This window comes from Vitis vinifera, chromosome 18 (assembly GCF_030704535.1).
Source record: "Vitis vinifera cultivar Pinot Noir 40024 chromosome 18, ASM3070453v1".
Classification (NCBI taxonomy): domain Eukaryota; kingdom Viridiplantae; phylum Streptophyta; class Magnoliopsida; order Vitales; family Vitaceae; genus Vitis; species Vitis vinifera.
Genome location: NC_081822.1, coordinates 7,617,258 through 7,633,655, shown reverse-complemented (window position 1 = coordinate 7,633,655; position 16,398 = coordinate 7,617,258). Strand labels below are relative to the sequence as shown.

Here is a 16,398-nt window from a genome sequence, read left to right as displayed (position 1 = left end):
GATAAGAGTTATTGGAAATGCATTCCAAACTTAGGAAGTTCTTTATTTTCACTTTCGAATATGAAGAAAAGAATTTTATCACCAGAGTTACAATATAAGTAATATGATCTTGTACTTAAAACCCACTATTAAATTAATCAAAATGATCCCTTTTATCATCCAGGGTAATTATATTAAGATGGGTTTATCAAGAAGTCTGGTACCAGAAGACCAACATGTGCCCTATGATTCAGCTTTAAGTTTGCAACGGCTGTTTAACCAGAGATTGCACCTACAGCTCTTCATCACCCAAACCAACTGCATAATGGCCTGCGTTTCTACCCTGAGAGAAGCAATCACCAAACATGATATAGAATTAGCAAAATACAATGCTAGTAAAAATTGTAGTGGTTTACATATAGGCAACCGCATCCATTGACATGGCTTTTCTGCCAAAACTGGCATAATATCCATTGCCCAAAGTCGCTTCCTACCCTACCCAAAAACTTTAAAAACTAGTAATAACTAAAAGCACTAATTATCACAAAGGTCAACCAAAGTTCAGAAGCACCAACTTCTGTAACTGATGAATAAATTAATCAACCAAGTTGAAAATTCCTTATCTGTTCCTTTACTTTGACAAGTCCCATGCTATCTAGGCTATAAGCTCTTGAGAGACAACACCATGATTATAATTAAAGCTTCCCATTATAAAGATCCTTTAAAATGCATTCATACATAAAGAGAAGATAGATTTGTATGCATAAACTATGGCCATATTGGAAGAAATTACCTGGGACAACATCCGCTGTTTGTTCAGCAACTGAGTTCTTGCCTTATTGACCACTGAGTTTGGTGATTTGTACATCCTCTGCAACACAATAAATCATGTAAAAAAAGAAGTTTAAAACCAACTCGTAGCCATCCAAAAGAATATCAAACTAGCTTAAACCCCAGAAGAGAGAGAGAGATGATAATGAAGCAAATGTAAACAATACTCATCAATCCATAGAAGAGAAACAAATTGTGCAGACCAATTTATGGATAGACCACCCCATATTTTTATGTTTAGGTGGGTAAACCAATTTGTAGCCATCCAAAAGAATATCAAACTAGCTTAAACCCCAGGAGAGAGAGAGATGATAATGAAGCAAATGGAAACAATACTCATCAACCCATAGAAGAGAAACAAATTGTGCAGGCCAATTCATGGATGGACCACTCCATATTTTTATGTTTAGGTAGGTTCACAATTTGAAAAGCCGATTTCTTTTTAAGGGAAAGAATCTCCCAGAACACAAAAATACTATTGCTTTTGCCAGTGAAGGAAAACATAAGGCATAGGATGACCAACTAAATATGCAACTGGGACACATGTCTAGAAGTGCAGATTCTTGTCAGCCACTCAGCCTCTGCAAAACCAGTGTGTTCACTTTTGGGGGGTCCAATGAATGATAACAAACCCAATAGAAGAGAGGAACGGCAATGCCTTGCAGCTTAACTTCAGAGGAAGGGGTGGGGTGGGGGGGTTGGTTGTGTGTGTTTGGGTTCAGGGTGAGGATCTAAAAGGCACAAACATGGTGTGCTAGCATGAAGCCGGTTGGCTAACATATATCTACAGACATTTTTTTTTTTGATAGATTAACATATATCTACAGACATTCTCCTCTTCATCTTGGCACACAACTGAAACCTAAACAGCTGGTAATACAAAAAATTTGTTTATAAGGCCAACTCAAGCATTTTATTATGGACAGCCAACTACCAAAATTCCCTAATCCAGACAGCTCAACTTGACACCGACATGCAAGTTTTTCTATGGTCCATACTAAATTGTGCTCTCTTCTTATGTAAGTGATTCAAGAGTGCACTGGGGATTATTTGCCATGCATCCCAATCCATTCAAAGTCAAAAGAGAATATTCAAAAGCCATTTGCTAAGAGAATGCTGAAGTGTGCAGTCACTCCTGATTTGTCAATACTCATAATACTTGAACAACAAAGCAAGAGATAGACTAGAATGACCAAGACACACTGAGAAGCATATGATGGTGTAAACAACTAGAGAGATTGTTAAAATCAAATCAAAGCAAACTTTTGGATTTGTTTATCTCATCATGGATTAGGGTATAGATATTCTCCCATTTCTTCTATATTAGGGTACATGTTTCCTCTATGCTAGCCTCCTTTTAGTTCTAGATGTAGATATTTTCTCTCTCCATCTTAGAACCTCCTTTTGTTCTGCTTTGATAAATATTAAACAGCTCCCAGCAAAAAAGGGAGGGCCAACCAATGCATGCTGAAATTTTACGATGGGAACCACAATGTGAGTGAAAATAGGAAACTATTCAAAAATCAACCATCTTCTACTTAAGCCATCAACTAAGTCATGCAAAGAGTGATTAACCATCCCTAATGAGACTTTAGACCACAGGTAAGATTTTATGGAACTTTTAATCTCTGGATGAAAACCTCTACTATTGAAAATCCAACTGTACAGTATTTCTGAATGCACTAAAAAAAAGACAAAGATGAGCTATACTCCACACCTTCATCAACCTTTTATTCATGCCCCAAGCCTCTCAACCCACGAGATTTTTGATTGATCTTACAAAAACCACCTGAATCCCAAAGATAAAAAATAACATTACCACAATAACCAAGCTTTTTCATAGTGAGTTATGGCTTAAAAATTCGACACTAGCTCTGCCCAAACTGCATATAGCCACCAAAGACCATCCCCTCAGTATTTGGTCCGTTGTTAAAATCTTCTCCCACACTGCTTCCCGAGCAAAGAAACAAGCTCTCAAAGGGGCACATCTAACCTCACATCTCTTTTTTAGCAAAAAGAAATATCCCTCGAGCACATTGAGTTGTAGAAAGACTTCAGTTAGAACCTCTCCTCCTTCCTTTCCCTCCACAACATGGAATCTTCCCTTTACCCAGTCAAACTCACATAAGGAATACTCTCAATAAGCCTATCTACAGTCTCCCACTCGCACTCCTGAAAAGACCTTCAAAATAGACTCTTACAAATGACCAGGAAAGTTATGATACCACCACTTTGATGTATTCCTTATTTTTTATTTCTTTTGATAAGCACTTTAATGTCCCCTTTGCTTCATGTTTATCTTTCACCTTCTTTTCTCAATATAATTTGGTCATTGACCTTAGGGTTATTTTCCTTGTGTTCATTCATTCTGGTTTTTTCTTCTAGCCAACCATATTCTTCTCCTCAGGCTAATTTTATTTGAAAATCCAAAGCCCTGCCTAAAAATTAAGGTTATTGCCTGGCTGGTCAAACAAAAAGGTCAGCACTAATATGATAGTGGTCAATTATGTGTATGGGTTATAGAGAAACAACTAATCATTTATTTCTCCACTGACACGTGGTCTTAACACTCTAGCATAGATTATTTCAATTGGGGACCAGGAACATAATAAATTTGATGATTATCACATTTCCAGATTTTGGAAGCAATGCCAGTTGTAGGGTCCTCTAGCAGGTGACTTTTAACTGTCATTCTTTGGGTAATACTGGTAGAGAGAAATGCCAAGATTTTCAGGATAGAAGAAAATCAATGTGAGTCATCATGCAAATCTTTCTTCTCCCCCACCTCCTTCCCCAATCTCAGATCTCTTCGATCTTTCGTGGGAAGTCAACAAGCATGATCTGTTTAGGTTGGCGAATTCTATTCTCTTCTAGTAGGAGGCTGCCAAAGCTGTTTTAGAATGAAAACTTAAGAACAAAGTTACCTCAAGCTTAACTTTGACGATTACCTTCAGGTAAAGACTTTCATTATTGGTGGTATCTTTTGAGACAAGGGACTTCTAGTTAAAGCATTTTCCAAATTTCCTAGTGAAAGGATTAGCCATAAAGGCTGAGCTCCTTGCTTTATTGGAGGCTTAACCATTATGAGTTCCATGGATTACAACAAAATTTTGGTTGAGACTTTACAATGTAATAACTTAGGTCTCTCAAGGGAAGAAGGGACCACGGAAATTAAATGCATGTAAATCCATCGACTTGACTTCAACACTGAGATGCTTATGCAAGATTATTAAGTTCTGACCACAGAAGTTTTCTTTAGTTGCAGAATCAGATGAAAGAAATTAAGAGTGACTAAATTCATGACCATATCAACTACACAACCAGACTTGCACTTAGAAGAAGGCAATGAAACCCATTGTTTAAAAGGCTAAAGGCATCCTTGAGGCATTTCACCTAAATGAAGAGAGGTGTAAGCCTCAAGGCATAAGCCTCAAATTTTAAAATTAATAAATGAATAAATAAATAAAAGAACTCATGCAGAAAAAAATATTTAATAAAATCACTTAAAATGAAATAATAAGACCATAAAATTAATTGTTTATCATTTCAATTCTTCTTTCTTTATTTCAAAATCCAACTCTTTCTCATGGGCCATGGATTTATCAATGATTCTTTGTCACCATCATTATTATCATTGGCAACATCCTCCAAACAATTATCATTGCATTCAATTGCTTTATCATTTTCCCCTATTAGTGTTGATGTCATCTTCATCCACTGATTGAAATGGTTTTTTTCCTTGGTCTACCAATTGTAAGAAAGTTGATTATATATGAGTCCAACTGTTTCAGCAACCAACAACTCTATTCTTCTCAATCTTTTTCTCTGTTTTCCCCCCTTTTTAACAGAAGTTAGATTGAAGCCAGCTTAACCTTTATTTTTTAAACCCAAGCGCTAAAGAATTATAAAATATACACCAAAAGCCAACAAAAGCTCAAAACCCATTAAAACTTTTTGCATATTGAGGCTGAAGCATCTTAGGAAATGTATACCATTAAACCACAAAAGGCAAACCCATTAAAATTTTCAGGCTTAAGCCTCAACAGCCTTGAGGTTGTATTAAGTTTCAATTACCTTGTACTAAGGCTATAGCCTCGGGACTGATTCACAGCATCCCTCAATGCACCTTCCAAAGAAGCTTGGTAGCTACCAGATAAGTTTGAAAATCTATAAACAACCTCATAGAACACTTCTTTCTAATATAATTAAGACACTATTTCCCAATAGGATTTTGGCTCCATTGCTCCTTTCCTCATTAGGTTAGAAGCTAAAACAAGTATAAATTTGACAAACAATAAATTATTGCAGACTCAGAGAGTAAAAAACACTCCATAGAAACCATGCACTGGTAGTCCAACTGTGCCAACAGAAAGGAAATTGCTAAACTAGCCTTACCAAAACATGGTTTCTCTTCTTTCACAAGTCTTCAAAGGCACCAGCGTTTTTTTTTTGGATAGGTAAGTAACGATAATATCAAATAAAAAACATCAAAAAGAGTGCACCAAAGTACATAGAACGTATACAATGGTCATCAAAAGGCCTAAAAAAACAAAAGCCAAAGGAACAACAAAAAACTACTCCCTCTCTCAAAACGAACCCAACCAATCAATGAAGTCAAATAAGGACATTGGGCCTTTTACTATATACAACTCAAGACAACAAGTTACAAAGAAACAATCTTTTGAATCTTTGGATGGAGAGTTTCTCGTTTGGAAACGATCTTCTATTTCTCTCCTTCCAAATTGTCCAAAAGAGGCACAAAGGAGTTGCACCCCACACCTGTTTTCATTCTCTCCCAACAAAGAAGTCATGCCATCTTAATGGGGTCTCTCTTACGGAGGAAGGTAACCTCATATTGCCACAATGTAGTAGGATGTCGTCAATCGCCTCCTCTTGTATATCACAAAGGAAACATCTTTTAATCAGTGTCTACCCTCTCCTTTAAAGCTAATCTAATGTTAGAATTTTTCCCTAAGTCGCCCCCTAGGCTAAAAAAGACTTGACAGAGAAATTTCTACTCTGTCTCCCACCAAATCAACTTATCTTCTTCTCCCTTGATCACCATCTTTTCTTGAAACCTCGAAAAGAAATGCTCCACAATCTAGGAGTCCAACACCCCCCCCCCAAAAAAAAAACCCCTTTTTCATTAGACATATCCCACACATCCACCACCCACGCCTCTTTTGAACTAACAATGATAAATAAGGAGGCAAAAGATTACACACAAAGGCTCATCTTTGCACCACTTAACCTTCCAAAATATTAATCCTCTATAATTGCCCAAAGAAAAAGAGAGTATTGTTCACAATCTCCCACACTTTCCTTGTGACTTTCCATAACCTAACCCTATATCTATCTCTCACTTCCTGAGAACACCAACCACTTTCAACTTCCCCATATTCTCCACTTATAATTTGCTTCTAGAAAGTCTCACTTTCTATTGCAAAACGCCAATTCCACTTGCAAAGAAGGGCCTTGTTGTGATCGTGATTGGCCCATCTTTTTTCATTTCTTTAGAGATTTTCCACGTCATACCACTGTATTTGTCTCTAATTTCTCTCAATTCTATTTCATATTTTATTTTGATTCATTTTATATTTTATAGCTTGAATTTCACACATATGGATAAGGCTTTATTTTGCTCTGTTGAAGAGTGTTATCATTTGCTTGTGGCTTGCTTAATTGAACTATTTAGGAGAGTGTAGTTATGTCATTTCTGCAAGTGGTTTGCTGAAAATTAAGAGAAAAACAAGGGAAAATTACATGTGTAGGTCACTCTATGAAACTTTTATAAGGCACCTATGAACCCCTCCTCTAGGTGCTAATCTTTAACTTAGATTCACTCTCAGATTGGCTAAACATGAGGCCTCTCATTTATTTTCCTTTATCGTAGAATTTTTGCTACTTTTAGTTGTACTTCAGTTTTTGTGAATTTCCTTGCTTTACTTTCCCTTTTGGAGTGTTTTTCCAAATGCAAGACCTTCAGTCATACAAATTTACATCCCAAATCCATTTTTCTATGCAAGTGGATATGAATCTTCATGCCTGATTCATCTATCACATTTCTTAAGGTTTCAAGCACTTGATCATATCATTCCTAGAGTGGGGACAAACCTATAGATAATAAAATTTTAAGACATGATGACATTAAAAAATGACATTAAACTATTTTCTTTTAAAATTATAAAAAAGAGTATCAGTTTTAAAGCAGACAACATAAATGGTTTGCTTGATCAAGTGTCTTCTACTCCTAGCTATGTCATGCCATGTAAGGAACGACATGTTTGATTATGCCAAAGATCAATGTATCAAATAATCAGATGATGTGAGCAATATCAAATAGTCAAATGATGTGAGCTAATGTGAAGAATGGCCATATTTTTCTGTAAAATAAGATCCAACAACAAAAAAGAAGCCAAAAAGTATTTTAAGAGAGAGAGAAAGAGCAATAGGCAAATCAAACAAAGATTTGCAGATAGACTCAAATAGCTAAAAACATTCCAACAGAAATGGAAACCATGGGAAAGTATGAACCAACCTTTTCACCACTAGATAAATGATGCTCACTGCCCGAAAGATGCTTTCTTTTTGGTGTGAAACCAAAGACTTCATGAAGAAATTCATTTTCCTGTTTAATAACAAGTGTTAAAAATTTTGTATAAGATGAAGACCCAGCTCAGGGCAAGGAGACCAACCTGCATGTGCTTAACAAATCCGCCCCTGAGAAAGTGCTTCAGAAAGTTTAACTATAAACAAAAGAAGTTAGAGAAATAGGAAAAAAAAAATAGTTGCCATTCAAACCAAGACACTTGGAGGTAAAGGGGAGTAGGAGGAGAGGAACCTGTATCAGTTGAGACCATGTTGATGTGTTCAGTGAATCTCCACCAATTTTCATTGAGGTTTCAGGACAGTAACCACCCTGATATTATATATAAAGTAAGAGCACTATAAATGACACATGCATAGCCAGAAGCACATATTATAGCAGAAGACTAAAGAATACCTCAAGAAATTCTAATATATCTCTAAATGAGTTTCTCTGGCTGTTAAGGTCTTTCTTCACAGAACCTTTACCACCTGCTTCCACTGAAAGGTTTCTCACTTGATTTAGAATTTTCCCTTTAAGTCCTTGTATGTGTGTAAATCCTTCCCGATGAATATTCTCTTCATGAATTGAGCTGTCACTAGGACCTTTAGGTTCGATAAAGAACTTCTCTAAACTTCCTACTTCAAAAATAAGAGCCAATGCTTCACCAGCTGCAATGCGTACAGATCGATCATCCTTATCTAGCAAACTAGAAAAATAAGAAATTGACCTGCATCATTTGCACAAGTGGTAAGTTCTTCTCTTGATTCAATTTCCCTGTCATCAATTGTTGCATGCATAGAACTACTTATGTTCGCACTCTTTCTACTATGTCATGATTTCCAAACCTATCAGTAGGAATGATATCTTTCCAAAGCAGCAATCAGATGGGGATATGCGCCAGTATATCTCACCAGTTTCCATAGAACAAGACACAAGAAAAAATGAAAAAAGCCTCGTGCCAAAGAAGAGGGATCTTATTATGCTTATTGAGGAGAGGGGCAGGGACCAAAATTTACTCACCCTTGCCAATTTTTAGGATTCAGTTTCCACCCATCCATGGTTGTAAGAAGAAACGACCAAGCAGACACCACTGCTGTTATTACCTCTGCTGAAGGTTTTCTGGCAACCACCTAAAAAATGAAGCAGTACATATGACCAATTCATTAATTGAAAACATCAAAGCATCACTGGTTGATGTAGAACAGAGTAGACTATAATTTTCCATTAGAGGTTAAAAGCATCAAATACTAATCAATCGATCAGGTTTTTTTCTCTGTTCTTGGTAGGCTAATCAATCAATCAGTTTGTGAACCCAAGATCAATGACCAAACACATCAACATCATTAGCAGTAACAAGCTTTGCAGAGCAAGCGTACATGCAATATGAAATTTGTTTCAAATTAGATGAATCATTCACCATACTTACATTAGAACCCAATTTTGGATGAAGTAATTGCCACATAATTTGCATTGATCTTTCTGTTTCTTCTGGATCATTTGCACCAATGAAGGTGACAATAGCCAAGCATTCCAATAACTATGATCATAAATCCATGAACAGAATGATTTTGTATCAGCATCATTCCGAGTAATTACAAAGCAATCAAATTGTAGATCTAAATTTTGTTCTGCATACCCATGATATCTTTGATGATTCAGATGAAGATTTGAGAGCCTGTGAAATAGGAGGAACTGATTCTTCCAATATCTCATGTGCATTATCCCCATGACCAACAGTCAAAGCCAGCAATCCTACAAGGGCAATGCAAAACTAAAAATTACGCCATTTTTTTTTTTTGATAGATAAAAATTACGCCAAATTGAGCCACACAAAATGGGCAAACATGCATATAGGAAGGGTTAAAAATAAACCAATTGCATGACATGCTAAAGATGCCTCTTTAGCAGACCCTCGCTTGATGGAATTCAAACACTGATGCAGCAATGTAGCGAATCTGAAGAAAAACCAAAAACGATGAAAACCTAATGAAATATATAGTTATGAAAAAAATGTGCATCCATATAAAAAATTGAAATCTAAAGAATGGATATAGATGGGCAGAAAAACAAACATGAAGATACAAAAATAGACAGAAGGATTAAAAGATAATTGAGCCTAATGTAAACGTTCTTAGGTACACTTTCTTTAAGAAAGCGCTTATAGGTATGGGAAATGCTTAAAATGCTTTCATGTAAAACTGTAACATGCTATAAAACGCTTCAAGAGACAAGATAATTTAAGGCCTTCAAAAGCTGCCTAAACAGGAATTTATTCTCAAACCAGGCAGTGAACTATTAGGGATCCATGTTTCTAAAGCCAACCATTGGATAAGCTGCCCTCATCAACTCCAAAGTCCATCAAACATCAGCAATCCCATCAAAATAGTCCTCCAAATTGGAGTTCCGTTATATATGAACATGTTTCCCATCTCTTCTAGAGAATTAAGCATGCCATAAATATGTGTACAATTTCAGATGTGGCAATTCTACCAAGACCTCTTTGTTTGTTAGGGGACAAATCCACATGAATTGGATGGACCTTTCGATGGGCGTATCAAGAGGATTTGGATTTGGTAAGAAAAAATGCAATTGAACTAATTCATTTTGCAAAAGAAAACACATTCTTCTAATTTGTATCAATTTCTTAAATTGGATTGGGAAATTATTAATTTTTTTATAAATAAGACAATGTATTAAAAGCACCAAAACAACTAGTACGCGAGTACACTGGACATATACAATGGGCACCAAGAGGCAAAACAAAAAATTACTTCCTTCCTCATTAGGAACCCTACCAATCTACAAAATCAATTAGAGGCATAAAACCTTCATCTATGTACACCTTAAGCCAAAGAAACAAATTGTTAAGGAAAATGCTTTTGACTCACAGATTTGACATCTCCTTATTTTCAAACAATCTTTGGTTTCTTTTCTTCCAAATACTCCAATCTAAAAATGCATAAGAGAGCAGCTCTCCAAGCTTTCGTCTTCTACCCACAAAAGAGTCATATCACCTTACAAGAGTCTCCCTAACTGAGGCACAAATAACCCAAGGAATATAGAATAAAAAGAACTACAACTGTCATAAAATCCTAGCCTGTCACAATGAAGAAGAATGTGATTGATAGATTTTACCTCCTCCTTCTAGAGAGCACATCTGTTGACTAACGGTCAACCTCTTCTTTGAAACTGGTCCATAGACCTTACCCCAATAGGCCTCCTAAGCAAAAAAGTTCACCTTAGACGAGAGCCAAGAATTCCAAATTATCCCTAAAGGAGAAGGGATGGCAATGGCACAATCCGAGTCAAGAACAGAATAAAGGGTTTACCCTTCCTAATTACTCTATCCTTCTCATTTTTCATTAACTTTCCTTGGATTTTAGACAGAAAATGCTCCATGATATCCAACTTCCAATCATTTAAATTCCTTGCAAACTGAAAATTCTAGCCTCCCCCTTCCCACCTCTACTTCCATAAATATGCCAACCACACCTCTTTTGACTTAGCTAAATCAAACAAGGATGGACAAGTCACACATAAAGAATCCTCACCACACCATCTATCCTTCCAAAATTTCACTTTGTTCATCTAAATAAAAATAAAAAAAGACTCTTGTGTTGAAAAGATCCCATTCCTTATAGCTTTCCATAAGATGACCTTAAGTGTCTCTTACCTCACAATTTTGAAATTATAACCTTCATCCCCATAATTTCACAATTGGATTGTGAAATTTACCATTTTTTCTTTTTCTTATTTTTTTATGAGAAATAACAATATAGCATATTTAGGTAAATAAGAATAAGTTTACTTATCAAAAAAAAAAAAAGGTAATAAGAATAAGTACAATAGAAGGATGAGAAATCCTCCAAAAACTACAAAAAAAGAAAATAGGAACCTCCAAAGTACAAGTAAATCCATACAAACTATGTCCCATATAGGAATATACAAAAAATAACTATCCTTGCTAGCCCACACCCTTGGAACTACACGCCAACATCCATCCAAGTTAAATAAAATTAAGGGGAATACCCTTAAAAGTTGTAGTGCAAGAAGCCCAAAAGAAGGCTAAAAAATGAATTATGTCCCAAAGATCCTCTGAAGTTCTCACCTTGTCCTAAAAAATCCTAGCATTTCTTTCCCGCCACACAATCCACATTAAAGCAAGAAAAGCGAACTGCCACAACACCTTGCCTCCAATGGCACTTCCCAATCCTTTATATAAGACGATCATCATGTCACATATACTCCTAGGAGTAACTCAATCCATATGAGCCAAGCTAAATAATCTATGCCATAGCCCTAAACTCAAAGGACAATGTAAAAAGATATGATCTACCATTTCACTACTCTCCATACACAACAAACAAACGTCAATGCTGAGTTGAAATTATGAAACAAAACTTTTTTAAATTGGATCCATACTTCTGGTTGAATGGTAGAGAGTAAAGAATTCAAGGGTTGGGTTGTGTGTGTGCATTTGTGTATCATATGAAATGTGAAGGTTAAGGAGATTGAGAAAGAATGGCAGTTCAAAAAAAAGATTTTAAGATGATAGTTTAGCATAGCTAGGCTTTTAAAATGAATATTTAATGCTCGCAGATTCTAAATAATTTTGCATTTATTTATTTTCTTTCTTTGATAAAATATGATTTATGTGAATGACTCTCATTTAACGCCTTCCTTATTTTTATACTCCAATAAACTAGCTTAAAAAAATTCTGAATGACTCTTTAGGTATCTAGAGAAGGGTGAAATGAATAAATAATAAAAAATACAAAAATAACAGGGCACTGTGAGGTAGGCTGCAAGAAATCATCCTCGAGGGAAGACCCCACAAGTGAATCTCACAATTTAGATGGACAGTCAACACATTTCTAGAACCTTTCTAGCAATTAATACACTAAAAATAAGTGCCACGTTTATTTCATCTCTGATCAGAAGCATGATCATATGGAAATATTTTCAGTTCTTTAATGGAACCAAAATCAATATAACAAAAGAATACCAAAAGTTAATTCAAAAAATAAACAACAGCCGTATGAGTGCTTACTTCTTTTCCACAAACAGATGCTGCAGGTTGCTGCTAAAAGCCTCAATTATTGATGACAAGGCCCTTTCTCTCGTGGTTCCCCTTTATCCAAAAGGTCAAAACAGTAGAATTCAGGTAAATGCATGATTTCAATTTAAACATCCAGTCTTAGAGAAGAGTTCAACCCACCCCCCACAAGAGAAACAAAAAAAAATCCTATGTAGACTAATGAACATAAAGTTAAAAAATATAGGAATCTTGGCACCAATTCTAAATTAATTTTCATTATTGTATAGACAATTTCACATAACTCAACTTTTGGCACTTCTCTAAGTAAAAAACATGGGTGTGATGCAACTACAATAAACAAGAAAGATTCAGGGACTATGGGAAAACTGTTTCAGCATCCCAAATAATAAAAACTAGGGTTAACATATGGTAATACACCAAATTGTAACAAACATAAATTGCTGATTTTAGAGCTGACTAATAACTGAAAGCCTTTCTGGTCCTCTACTGATAGGAACTAAAACTCCAGAAATCCAAATGTTTAAAAACACTTGGCTTTATTATTAGTTAACTCCAAAAACATCATATTCATTAAATAAATAAATAAATAAATAAAAACAGAAACACCAATGCCCCTAGATTGCAGAAAAAATGGTAGTTCTATTGACAAGACCTTGTGCTGGTGCTAATTGTCAATAATCCCACAAACTTTACCACTTTTAGACACCGTTAATACACATCCTTATTTGCAAATAAAAAATTCCACCAACTTTATCATAATAACTTCCTATGAAAACTTATTGTAAACTAAAAGAATCTACCTTTTTTCATATAAAGCATCCAAAGCCTGATCTAGTGAACTCTCTTTATCAAGCTGGACATCCTCAATTCCTTGTGCCAGCACAAGATCTGACCGGGAAGTGGACGAAGAACTCGCACTATCATCATCGTCACTATCCAACAGTGAAACCTTTTTACGCTGAGAGTTACCTGAAAATAATTTAAACATTAACACCGAAAATCCCTAATCTTTCACATGATCAAATACCCTTATAATTAAAAGCAAATAAAATCATAAGAGCGTTGTTTGGACAGATTTCAGAAAGATTATAAAAGAATATCTCAGGCTAATTTTGTTTTCTCCGGACTTCCCATTCTTTGGAATTTAAGAATCTTGCTTCTACCATACAATTGTTTGCGAGGGTTTGGGGTTTTGAGGATTTCAAATTCAGTTCCAAATTCACCCATATATAAACGAACCAAACGGAAGAAGAGGAACTGGGGACTCCAATTCCGATTCCACGCGACCAACACAGGCGAAGTAAAATTCAGGCGTCCTAGGGTTTTGTAAATTCATAATCAATTCATAATTTAACTCGCATTGGATACAATAAAAATCAAATTAATGGTTAAAAAACTCAAACATATGAAACTCTCAATAATTTGCGACATGTTCCGCGCAAGATCGGAAAGAATCCAACAAAACCCTAAACGATGAAAACCCTAGCGGTGGATTTGAGGTGCGGATAAATCACAATAAAACATACACGGATTCGGAATCTCATAGCTAAAATCAGAGTTGAAATCGCCTGTGGAGAAGTGCAAAATTTCTTTGAATATCCAAATATTTCTGAGTAACCCACACGCACGGAATGAAAAAAATTGAAAGAAGCAAAGAGAAAAACTCACGCTTTCCCATGTGTGATGGGTGTTTTTCTCTCTCCCCTCTTGCTTGTCAGAAAAAGGAAGAGAGTTGACTGGAAATGTGACGATGAGACGAAGATTTAGCGAAGAAAAGATGTGTAAAAGGAGATTGAATCCAAACCAAACGACAATTCAACAGATGTAAATCCAGTGAGGAAATAGCCATTAAAATTTTAGGGAGTAGAATGAGATTCTGAGGATTGGATTGGAGGCAGGGAAAAAACAAAGAGAGAGGGGGGCTTAAATGAGAGGAAAAACAGACCAGGAACGCAGTAGGCAAATGGAGTCCTGCTAAGAAAAGGGTATTTTCAAATTGGGTGGTATGGAATATTCGGTGCTCCTGTTTTCCACCACACCCAGTAATTCTGCGCCTCTGTTACGTGGCTACCTTCTCCACCCTTCATCTCATGAAGCTTCTAAGTTCTACCAACCTCATACGTGTTAACCATACATGCCAGCTGAGTCGGCGCATGGATCATTACACGCGCCGCTTCAGCCCTGCAAATAACCTGGAACGGGGCCACCCTGTTTAGGCCCAAATATGAAATCCTTGTTAGGACGGGGTAAGCCTCAACTGACAACAGCCCATTATGTGGGGGAAGCCTCAACGGACATGCACATTGTGCTGGGCGATCTCGTCGTCATATTCGGCCTTTGTGATGGGCTGTGAGGGTGTTGGTCATCAACTCAGTCAGCATTGGAGCCTGACTGCAAGCCTGGGAGTGAATGGTCTGTACAAAGACTGCCAGCACAGATGAACTGGGCTAGTGCCCACTGGACCACTGCAAGCCAAAACCTATGTAAGACTCTTCACCTCCAAAAGATCTTGAAAAGTTGAAATCTTGCAGCTGACAACAGCCTTTTCTCAATCTATCATCACACCCTGCGCACAATCACACACCCATTTAAAAAAAAAAAAAAAGGTGTATGATACTAAACCAAGATTGTAAAATTCAAATTTAATGTATAGATCTAAAAATAATTAGTATTTATGTATTTTTGGTGAAAAATAATATCTTTGATCCTCCGAAATTATCTTTTAATGATATAGGTAGTAACTTTGACCATTTCAAATACTACCTTTGATCAAGCATAAAACTTAAAGGTTCCTGTTTTAACTATAAAATCATCGGATACATATTTGATTAACACAATACACACATATGCGTCGCTGCCCCAAGTCCAACCCCACTAGGTAAGGCAACATCTGTACTCGGTTGATGGGCTAGGCTGGGCTGGGCTCCTACATTCGGGCACTCATTAGTTTGTGGTTGCCATTTTGATCCAAAAATGAAAAGAGTAGTATGGAGATGCTCATTTACAGAAGCAGATAATTCAGCAAATTTTCCATTCATTTGCTTCGGAGCTTTGTGATAAACCAAACAGGAGGGCATTGTACATGAGTGGACAAGGCAGGCAGCAGGCAAGCAAAGGTGTTATAATAATAGAGTAGAAGCAAAAATGTCAGAGAAGGGGAAGGTGACATGAATTATAAAACTGAATAATGTATTATCCGGATTCTGCAAGGCCTGGTGAGTGGTGATCACATTGCATCTCCTTGTCACAAAACAGTTGTTTTTATATGGAATTGAAAGGCAGTAGAGAGTCGGAGAGAGGGGCAAAGTCCAAAGAGGGAAAGGTCCGGATGTCAGGCCGGACCCCTCGGTGCTAAGGGGGTGGAGGAGTGACCAGTGAGAGTGGTTATAATTGTGGAGGGTATATTGGAAGCACCCATGTGAGCACACTGCCCAGTGGATTTTTGGGGAGTAGAGGAAGTTTGAAAGTCGGTCAGGGCAGTCAAAACATTGGGAATCAAACCCTTTTCCTCGACTTCCTGTAAATACAAGGTAGGATTGGTGGGTGCTTTTGTTGAAAGAGATGGACATGGAAGTTAGTGCATGATGTGGTTGTGGGGTTCCTCTTACCTCACAAATTTTTAAGCCACCCAACCCACCCACAGCCCCACAATCATGTTGCCTTTGCCCTCTTCTGCTCTCATTATTTTTGGCTGTAATTTCCCTCCCTGACACTACCAGTTTCCAGTTTCATTATTCTAAAAAACTAGCCCACCAACCTCCATATGTCTCCTTCTGTTTATCTTAATTCCCCAAACTCACTGGTCTCTGCTTATTCATTCATTAGTATCAAATTTTTGTCTAATTTCTTTTCAAGCACTACCCTAGCTCTCATGTTTCCTTCAAGTTTATCACATCCCCTACCAATATTGACATAAAACTTGAACATCAGGTTGCTTAAA

General features: G+C 36.6%; 1 protein-coding gene across 2 annotated transcripts; it reads right to left on the bottom strand.

Moving 5' to 3' along the window:
* Window positions 1-18: 18 nt before the first annotated feature.
* Window positions 19-14,608, bottom strand: LOC100267843 (uncharacterized). 2 transcript variants are annotated; one of them, XM_002285246.5, is made up of 13 exons: window positions 14,127-14,608; window positions 13,259-13,427; window positions 12,450-12,530; window positions 9,272-9,354; window positions 9,036-9,151; window positions 8,826-8,936; window positions 8,420-8,529; window positions 7,814-8,126; window positions 7,652-7,729; window positions 7,506-7,556; window positions 7,349-7,438; window positions 773-850; window positions 19-322 (listed from the first exon to the last, which is right to left on the bottom strand). In XM_002285246.5, exons 1-13 carry the CDS (start codon window positions 14,134-14,136, stop codon window positions 272-274), a joined length of 1,341 nt encoding a protein of 446 aa, XP_002285282.1. In that variant the 5' UTR covers window positions 14,137-14,608; the 3' UTR covers window positions 19-271. The 2 variants fall into 2 exon arrangements, with proteins under 2 accessions (XP_002285282.1, XP_019071972.1); XM_019216427.2 differs by lacking the exon at window positions 19-322 and having other exon boundaries at window positions 772-4,956.
* Between the last annotated feature and the right edge of the window lie 1,790 nt (window positions 14,609-16,398).

Excerpts from the sequence above, each read along its gene's own strand:
- LOC100267843 (XM_002285246.5), bottom strand. Across the intron at positions 8,127-8,419 it reads AATCCTAAAAATTGGCAAGG|GTCAATTTCTTATTTTTCTA; the intron begins GTGAGTAAATTT and ends CAAATGATGCAG. Across the intron at positions 323-772 it reads AACAGCGGATGTTGTCCCAG|GGTAGAAACGCAGGCCATTA; the intron begins GTAATTTCTTCC and ends TGCTTCTCTCAG.